We start from the raw sequence: 10036 nt of genomic DNA, 5'->3' as shown, positions 1-10036 counted from the left end.
TTGCCATCATTATTGTTTGCACTGGTTTAAGAAGTATTAATGTTTTTAATTAGAAGCAGCAATACGACAATGTATAAATGCTTGGCTACAAGTAAAAGTTCTTCACAATCGTATTACCAGCTAAATTTAGGATTTTTTATTATTATCACCTGACTTTACGTTATCTGATATATTGGTATCAATCCATAATACCAAGCAAAGTACTTTGAACTTCAAAATTTAACTTAAGTACAGCATTTCACCCGGAACTAGTATAATTACACTATGTTTCTGGGGAGACATCTGCGTGTGCGCTGCACACAGCCTGCGATTCTTTTGGCTGGCCAAAACAATTCTCATGTTTACATCACGTCAGTCCTTTTAAACAGCACATTATTGTGTTGAAGCTCCTATTCAAGTAAGAATTTGAAGCTCGTGATGTTTTTTCGTTCGTCCAAGTGTTCCAGGATAATGTTTCTAAAAAAGCTCTAGCTAGTAGAGCTGGTAAATGTTTACAGTCAACCAACCGGTGTTAGCTAGCACCCGTTCACGTTAGATGCGACGTTTATAGCTTCAGTCTGTGGGTAAAAAGAGACTACATTTAACGTCAGCCCATTCCTGACTCGGAAGAGATGCCACCTAACAGACGGATTCACAAGGAAACACTGAAATTGGAGTGTGAATGGAGTTCTTGTCAGGAGTCATTCAGTCGGATAGATAACTTCTGCAAACATGCGGAGGGTCATCTTAATAATGCTCTCAACATGGCGGAGGAGGACGAAGAAGAAACCGAAGGTGAGGAGGTTTCAAAGTATCTCCCTGTGGCTTATTTAATGTTTATTTAGAGCTGTAACGTTAGCAAGTTATGTGGAAAGAAAGCATAACGTTACTTTATTGCTAATTCAGCTAAATGATAGCTAGGCAATTGCTTCATTTTACATGCTGTAGTGCTATTAAATAATAGATGATTACAAGAAATATTGATGCATTGCTTAACCCCCATTGTCTACCAATGCAAACTCAACTTTTTGTGCTAAGGGGAGAGAAACTGTCTTTGGAGAGACTGTGGTTTCTGTTCTGTGGAGGGTCCTGAAGAATTGCGAAGACATCTGTTCTTTCACTGTTACCATACAAAGCTGAAGCAGTTGGGTCAGCAGGTGCTTAATGCCCAGACAGAAATTGGCACATGCTCCATCGGCTACCAGAACCGCAACGTCATCCCTGAAATCCCAGACAATTTTATCTGCCTTTGGGAGGAATGTGAGGTAAGCTTGGCAAAGGGAGGTGCTGCTGCTGCTGCTGCTGCTGCTGCTTGTTATTGCTATTAGTCATAGCATCACTTGCCTCAATACATTCACTTGATACAACAGTTTGGGAAATTTTGTGCAAATTATATCAGAAGCTAAGCAGTTAGGGTACAGTGACTTGACCTCCAAGTGCACGATAAATGGGAAGATTTCTTCCTTTTAAGTGTCTGTGAAGTAGAATTTAAACATGTTCCTCTTGAGCTGTTAATATGTCTGGCTATGTGTTTCTTCTATGCATATTTGTTAAAGCAACCACCATATGAAAACCCAGAGTGGTTCTATCGCCATGTGGAGATGCATAGCCTGAGCATAGATATACCAGCAGGAGACCATGAATTCCCAATACGTTGTGGATGGAAAGGTACGCAACTTAACATGATTTATTTTAAGATTATAGTACAGAAATGTCAATGTAACTAAAGATAACACAACCAATTCATGGTCAAAGAAGTTTAAAAGGCTGAGCACATTTTCTGCTTAGTACTAAGAATGTAGGATTGTTGAGTCCAAGTTCTGAGGCTATCATTCTACAGATTGCGAAGCCACCGCTAAAGGGCGTCCTAAGCTTCGGGAGCACCTGCGCAGCCACACTCAGGAGAAGGTAGTGGCATGTCCAGGCTGTGGGGGGATGTACGCCAGCAACACCAAGTTATTTGACCACATCATACGACAGAGTGCCATGGAAGGTAAAAACCTGTCAGAATTATGACAGGAAACGTTAAAAACAATGTTTGCATCAGATTCAGTAATTCTTGCTTTGTGTGCTGTAGGTCAGAGGTTCCAGTGTTCTCACTGTTCCAAACGTTTTGCAACAGAAAGACTACTGAGAGACCACATGAGAACCCACGGTCAGTCTCTCCTTCATCGGTGTTACCAGTTGTTATTCCCATGTGCTGCTGAGTACTTAAATCCCACACTACTCATTTTGCATGTTTGAGCCAAATAACCTTAAAATCTCACACAGTTGGTACTACTGACAACCATTTTGAACACCATGCCTTAAATGTTTTATTTTTTTACCTATCACGTACACACTGGTTTCAGTTCATGGCCGTACAAAGTGAAACAAAAGAACTGATAGATACCATACCAGTGAACATTTGGTCCAAAATAGACCTTGACAGGTTTCGTTATTTTTTTATTATTTATTTTTTTTATTCTAAGTTGTTGCCATAAATCCTTACCCACTTTACCCGTACACACACACTGCCAATTGAGTTTCTGCACCCATAAACATTAGTAAGTTGTTAAAAAAGCCTCAAATCTCTGGACCCCCGCATCCTGTGAGAAATCTCTGCCATAGATCTCTGTGTTCTTATTGCAACAGTGTCAAGTTTTAGAATCAATTTATTTCATAAAGATTTTTTGGCCTGACACCAGCATAGCTAAAAATAGGCAATTTTTTGACCAAATTGACCATGTGATACGCTTTGGTGTCCAAGTGATTGAGGGAATCCTGTTGAAAACAGGGTGCATTATTATTAGATGATTTAATCTCATCACTGTTTTTTTTCTTGTTGGTACAGTGAGCCACTACAAATGCCCGCTGTGTGACATGACTTGTCCATCACCTTCTTCACTACGCAACCATATTAAGTTCCGCCACAGTAACGAAAAGCCATACAGCTGTGAATACTGTGAATACAGGTATCTGTCCTCTGAATCTGCAGCAATGTAAAACTGTAAAAACTGTAAAAAAAATGTTAATACTCCCACACTTGATTTTGTATTTGCAGCTGTAAGAATCTAATAGACTTGCGCAAACACCTGGATACCCACAGCAGCGAGCCGGCATTTCACTGCAGCGTTCCTGGCTGCGGCTTCACCTCTCGGAACCTCGGCACCATGACGATTCACCATAAAAGAGAGCATGAGGTGAAAGGGGGAATATTTTAAATTCTTATTAATTTGCACTGAGATAGGGAGTTTAATATCATTTATAGTTCTCTAATGTTTCCTTTCCGTAATCAGGGGAATTTTGTAGCCCGCTACAAGTGCCATGTGTGCGATCAGTGCTTCACCCGGGGCAACAACTTAACTATTCATCTGCACAAAAAGCACCAATTCAAATGGCCCTCTGGACACCCCAGGTTCAGGTAAGAAACACTGCCAAACCAATCAACCCAGTAATGCTGAAGTTGAGATGTGTGGAGTGTTGCAGCCCTGATGGCTTCTTCTTCACTCTGTCAGGTACAAGGAGCACGAGGACGGCTTCTTGCGGCTGCAACTGATTCGTTACGAGAGTGTGGAACTGACAGAGCAGCTAATGAGGGAACGACAAAGTAGTCAAGCGGAGGAGGATGAGGACAGCGGTCAGATTGAGGAAGAATCCCTGGGGGCAGCTCCCTCAGAGTTGCAGGTAGAACTGAGAGGGGTGCTGCTAGAGGAGCAGAGGATTGAGGGTACAACCTCCAATGCTGAGGGGGGCAGTCAGGAAGAGGGCATGTTGTACGTTCTCACTGGAGGTTTGTCAGAAGCAGGGGAGGACTCCGTCATGCAGCAATTACAGGATACTGCTCAGCAGCAAGGAATGCACGTAGGTTGACTGCCACAGTCCTGCATAAACGTTGAAAGGATATTCTGTAATCAGCTGTGCTGTTTCTAAGATGCATGGCACATGCCTGAAAAAAATTGTGGAATTCCAGAGCCTTTAATGGGGGCTTGAAGCACTTAATAATAAGTTTAAACGTCTAAATGAAAAGATGTGTATTCCATGATGACCAATTCTTTACTATAAGGCTGCATTCACACAAAATCAGAGACACTTGATGTCATTCTTGTTTCAGTGTCAGTTTTTGGGGTTTGATGGGGTGGGAAAGAAGTGGGTTATTTACATGTGATCTGGAGAAAATGTCAGTCTTCTGCCTGGCATCACCACACAGCTAACCTATGGTAATGTCTTTCATGAGTTCCCCTGGAACTCCCAAACAGCAAGTATGTTAAGGGTGTTTCTCTCTGCTGTTATTGTTTTTTCACATATAACTGATAATATGCAGAGGTCCACTGTAACAAGCGCTAACGTCAACTAATGTCACCTATCATAGCTAACATTAGGCTCACTGTGAAAAACAACAGCGGAGAGAAACGGACTTACTTGCAGTTTGGGAGTTTCGGGTAAACTCGTGAAAGCCGTAGACGTACGGTGAAGCCAGAGGCTGCAGTCAAGCCATCGATGTGCATCTGATGCCCTCTGGCCCAAAAAATACTTTTTTCCCATAGACTTACATGGCATAAGAGACGTCAGTAAATCAGTGATTACATTTTTTGAGCGTCACAACCCTGCGAAATGACTATCACTATCAGAATTTGATCCATTAGGTCCGAAAACATTTGGAAACGCTAGAAGAGCACGATTAAATAATTTATTCCCTATTCAAGTTAGCCGGAGTGCTAAACAGGATGTAGCCGGCAGAAGTCTCTAGTGCGCCTCCTCTATGGGCCACACAGTACGGAAGTAGTGCCAATCATCCGGGTAATTTTAGACGTGGCAGTTGAACTTTTCTAGCTTCATGCACCACTGAGCAACTCTCATAGGAATGAGTGGGGGCCCCGCTTCCAACACTGTATCCAGTTCTCTTTATACATCCATAAGGGCGCTATTCTCTGTTCTTCATTGCTGCATTTAGCCGGAGACTAGAACAGTTGTAGGCGGTTATGCTACCCACGTCAGGTCCGGAAGAATTGCATCCCTCGGTACCTCTGGTACCTGTGGTACTGGGTACTGTAGAAAAACAAGTACCATCACGTTTTTAGAATTTTGGCATTGACTTGGTACCGAAGTATCGGTTCTTGTGAAATCCCTAGTGGGGAACACAATTGAAACACAAATGGCCATTTAAGTGACACTCCCATACTGCCGCACAACCCTGCGCTAATCGCCGCAATGCCTGATTTGGTGTGAATGCAGCCTAAGCCAATGTTAGTTACTAAACCTTATTTATTTAAAGCTTTTTATTGCTAATGTTGAGCTTGTGGACAACCTGTTTTTCAGTATTTATTATTTTCAATAAATGCATTGTATCTTATACTGTTACATGTTTAGACGGTTGAATACTAATGCTGCACTGCCTAGTGGGTTGTCATTCCTTTTTAGATCGCTCTCCCAAATTCAGAAATCTATCAAACGCACCCTTTGAAAGGTTAGGCATACTGTATGAGTTACAACAGTGGCCTGTAAGCATTATTATTCACTGAAATGTATGGAATGCAGCAAAAAGGGTTACCTTATTAGTTTAGAGTTTGTATTTTCTGACGTTTAAACAATTTGAATAAACTGGTGACACACAATGTTTGTTTTTTTGTCTTATTCAGATGTTTTTAAAGTTGCAGAGTAAAATATTTTCTTCAATGGTGCTAAATATAAAAAGAGGAATATGCATTGTTTTAATTTAATTCATATGATTTTTGCAGGTCAATACATTGATAGGATCCACCATCTGTAGTTCCATTATGGCGCCCCCTGCTGAATCAAACTGCTCTACTGCAGCTCTATGATTAAATCCTGCCTGCTTGACTGGAAATTTTATTGATCTAAATTGTATTGACTGAGCGCTTATTAGACAAACATATATTGAGTGACTCACTGTACACTGAAATGTTGAATTCTTGAATCATATATAGGTATGTCTATTAGATAAAATCGTATTTTAAGCCCAAAAATGTGTATTGTATATTTTTGATTCTACTACTCAAAGTTACATACATACAATATCGGTGCTTAGATGGCAAATATTTAAACAACAAAATTACTGCTTTTCATAACCCTACCGGCTACACATGGCAATGTGATCTTCTCATCCACTTTTTGCTTTGATCTTATAAAAAGCTGTGGTAATCAGGTGATTTAAGTGTGTCTTTGCCACAGCATGACATACAGTACCTAGTGGCATTAACTGTGTGTAGAAGATTAGGCAGCACACAGAGCTTACTTGTTACTTACCGCTCTCTGCGTCTTCCCTCTGCAGTCAGTGAACTCAGCTCTACTGGGACAGCTTCTAATGACTTCATATCTGTTGAGTTTGCAATGAATGAAAATGTATAGAATGTTGCTGCACGGCAATATGACTTAGACTCAGTTCCCAGATCCATCTGCGGTTTTTCCACAGAAACTGATTGCATCTGAAGATGGGCACGATGAGGTTATATCCACTGCTGTTGCTGTTGTTTGGGTCCTTCCAAAGAGCCATTTCTCAGTTTCCTGGATGGATTGGTGAGGTGGAAGGTAGTGGTAAGACCTCCTGTAATGGCAGTATATGTTATTTTTCAATGATGTTCTGTTCTCTAAGACAGGTTAATGGATCCCTGTTTAACAATAAGATCTTTCTTACGCTTGGCCTTGAAGCCTGAAAATATTTCCAGTATGAGGTTTGCATGGAAAAACTTTAAGAACCATTATTACTTTATTATATGGATGTTTGGGAGTTGTCCAGTTGTAGTATATTAAAAAGCGAATAAAAAATGTTTTTCTAGGTGAGACAGAATGGATTTCCCAACCAGATTTCATAGAAGACATATATTGGTCCGGGTCAGCGCCCCTTTGTTTAGGAGGTTGTAAGGCGCGACACCAGGAGCTGAGGAGAGATCGCTGTGGAGACTCAAGCTGCTGCTGGCTCGGCTACAAGTCCCTGTGCAGGGGTGAGATGACTGACACTCTGTTGACATTAGATAGGAGTCCCTCTGTCTGATCAACCTGTTATGAAGCTTTGTGCCTTTGCATTTCCTTTGCTTTGTATGGCAGTGAACTGTGGGAGGCCCGATGTGGACTATAATGGACAAGTGTATGGTAATGACTGGTGGGTGGGCTCTGTGGTGAGGTACTCCTGTCGCCCTGGCTTCATGCTGGTGGGAAACCCTACCAGATCTTGCCAGCCTAATGGCCTCTGGACCCAGAAACCTACCTGCCTCAGTGAGTAAACACTGACCACAATGACACAAATATGTTATGTTCCCTTACGAAGTGTTTAGCTCATCATATGATTTCTCTGTAACTGTCTTTTAGGAATGTGTGCGCGGGGACGCATTGAAATCAGTGAGAGTGAACTGAATGGGACTTGCAACTCCACCTGCGCATACAAGAGCTACTTTGGCCCACCCAAACAAGGCTGCACTCGGATAGACAACTGTTATAAGAAGGAGACTGGCTGGAAGCGGTTCTTTGCGCTGTGTGTCCCTTGCATTTGTGACTGCGCTTTATCATGTGGTGAGAAGCTTCCCCGCCACACTGTCGAGCACAATTGATGAACTGATGTAAAGTGAGAATGTTGCAATGTGTCAGTGAAATTACCTTGACTGTGGTTAATTATTGCTTCAAACATGAATTTGCTGTCTTTCTTTAAAGAAGTCCATGCAAAGAACACTTTTGACTTTTTATTTTTTGCATTTAACATTTACAGGCTAAAACATGGAAGAACAGTTAGATTAGTGAGATATACACAGCTTGTACACCGCAAAGCCACGCTATGGTCTTGCTGCTTCATCCAATTGTGTAGACAAATCACTCTGCCTCGTTGCTCCTCCTCTTAGTCCATCTGTCTTGGCGGAAGATGAAACCTTAATCTTGTTTCAAAGGGAGGAGCTTTGGTCGGGGAGGTCGAGTCAGAATTAACACAGAGTGTTGTAGACCTTATAAGCAAATTGTTTTATAAGTAGTAGACTGTGCATTTTTTAATATTTAAATTATTTGTTGTGGAAAAATGGCACATTTATTTTTGTTGTCAAATCAAATCTTTATTTTTATATAGATGGAATGCTTGAATCTGCAGTCATTTCCTGCTGTCGTAAGCTGTTGCCACAGTTGTATGCATCTCACTTCCCAGTGTTATTTAACCTTTCTGCACTCAAACAATTTTGATTGGCATAACGCTTCCAGGCATATGATATTTCTTTGTATATTGTCTGTGTAGTCTTCAAATTATTTGTTGTATTCATTACTAATACCCCATCTATATTTAAAGTTAAAAAGCATTCACAAAATGTTAACAAATGTTGCATATATTTTTCAAAGAGTGCCATTATGTGATTGTTTTTTTCATATGTTTGATATTTTGCAAGCCAGTTGAGTGGAGTTTGTAAAATTTGATGCAAATTATCTGATAAATGACATTGCTCCTGACTGCCACTAGATGTTGCTGCTTTCTTTATTCTCACACATCAGGTCACAACAGTTAACGCCACCCCTTTGCACTTTACAGGAACTTTATAGTCAAGAGGCAGCCATAAATGCCAAAAATAAAAATCAAGTTTGATCCTCTTTTACATCTTATTCTGAAGAGTTAACTGCTGAACACCTCAGCTTGTTCATCACTGTCGGGACCAGGTGCTGAACCTAAGGATGATGTGCTCATTTGCTTTAGGTTTGTAGCAGCCAACTCCTGTGAAAAGGGATACGTTTAAATCAGAAACAGAAAGGCATTTTAGTTACAAACAAATTCTGAGAGGAACACAGTTCTCAGTGCTGCTCAGTTGACATGGTGTTCTTGCATTAATAGCAATTAGAAGATAATGAGAAACTGTTATTACACCCTTTTTACTCCAAAAACTAAAGAAGCACTCAAATATAAACAATAATTATGTAGTTGCATTGCCTGCTCATGAACAGCAAAAATCACACCAAATATATTGAAGACAAAGAGTGACTAATATTGTCACAATAATATTTTAGAATAATCCCACCAGAGGAAATCCTGAAGCAATAAGTGAAAGGACAACCAATTCTCTTGCCTCATTTCAGCTCATTAAGTCAGATACGTTGTTAACTCTGGGGAGGATACTCACCCACATCCAGCTTGCTGTACTCTCCTGAGCTTTCAGACAGGATCTCCCAGTACGTCTGTTCATGCTCGTTTCCAGCTACTCCATTCACACTCTCCAGCCACAGGCCAAAGTCTGGGTCATCCTTCAAAGTGAACCTGGCCATACACAGAGAAGTCAGGACATCTATCTAGCAGAAACATGTAATCACAAGCTTGAACATGTAGAAGAAACAGCCGAGCCACCTTTAAGAATAAAGGATGTCATGCAGAGAGCTTAAAGGGGATAATGGGAGGTCTTACTTGAAGTCCCTCTGTGTTTCCTGCAGTCTCCTCAGAGCGCCCAGCAGCACGCCTCCCTCCACCACAGAGCCAAAATGGGTCTCAGGAGTCATGTTAGAGATGTCGTTCTCCACAGACAGTCTGATAGGAAGAGTCGCTGGTCCTGCACACCATGTTATATTCAGTTATAGTGACACTTTACATTATACATGCACACAAAAAATTGTTATTTAAGGTCATGTTTATTATATTTTCTTAAATATTCACCTGCGTCTGTGAGAGCGCCTCGTGTCAACAACAGAAGAAAGCCCACAGGGAGGAGAGCAGTTGTTCTTAGGGCCATCCTGTACGATCGTGTCCCTCAGATGCCTACTGACGCTTCAGCTCACTACTTATAGTGTGCCTAACCCTCATTTGTGTGGACACTCCAGTTCTAGAATACCTTTACTCATGCAGTCACCAGTCACTTTGCAAAGACGTCTTTGTTGAGTTTAAATATTCACAGTGACAGACTGATACTAAAACTAACAGGAGTGTTTGCTCTTATCTCACACATGTGGCAGCCAGTCACTGTTAATGTGTGCTTCATGAATAGAGAATCAGTGTTATCTCTAAAGTGACTTTGTGATCATTTAGTTGATTAACAATCTGCCTTGTGGTTATGTCTTCACAATGCTTGGCTGTTTTTAGATCATTTATGAATGCAAACGCAAGCCTATT

At 41.1% G+C, this 10036-nt stretch overlaps 2 protein-coding genes across 3 annotated transcripts; both read left to right on the top strand.

The window, feature by feature from the left end:
- Positions 1–279: 279 nt before the first annotated feature.
- Positions 280–5573, top strand: LOC120544448 (histone H4 transcription factor). The gene is made up of 9 exons (XM_039778194.1): positions 280–774; positions 1018–1244; positions 1536–1647; positions 1820–1972; positions 2057–2134; positions 2813–2933; positions 3023–3161; positions 3258–3382; positions 3477–5573. Exons 1-9 carry the CDS (start codon positions 612–614, stop codon positions 3829–3831), a joined length of 1473 nt encoding a protein of 490 aa, XP_039634128.1. The 5' UTR covers positions 280–611; the 3' UTR covers positions 3832–5573.
- A 632-nt stretch (positions 5574–6205) lies between these two features.
- On the top strand, positions 6206–8403 carry si:ch211-117m20.4 (sushi, von Willebrand factor type A, EGF and pentraxin domain-containing protein 1). Of its 2 annotated transcripts, none has more exons than XM_039776647.1 (4): positions 6206–6513; positions 6756–6920; positions 7024–7191; positions 7285–8403. In XM_039776647.1, exons 1-4 carry the CDS (start codon positions 6411–6413, stop codon positions 7521–7523), a joined length of 675 nt encoding a protein of 224 aa, XP_039632581.1. In that variant the 5' UTR covers positions 6206–6410; the 3' UTR covers positions 7524–8403. The 2 variants fall into 2 exon arrangements, with proteins under 2 accessions (XP_039632581.1, XP_039632582.1); XM_039776648.1 differs by having other exon boundaries at positions 6207–6507.
- Positions 8404–10036: the final 1633 nt, after the last annotated feature.

This window comes from Perca fluviatilis, chromosome 16 (genome assembly GCF_010015445.1).
Source record: "Perca fluviatilis chromosome 16, GENO_Pfluv_1.0, whole genome shotgun sequence".
NCBI lineage: Eukaryota > Metazoa > Chordata > Actinopteri > Perciformes > Percidae > Perca > Perca fluviatilis.
Note: the sequence above shows the minus strand (reverse complement) of the source record. Positions and strands in the feature narration are given on the sequence as shown.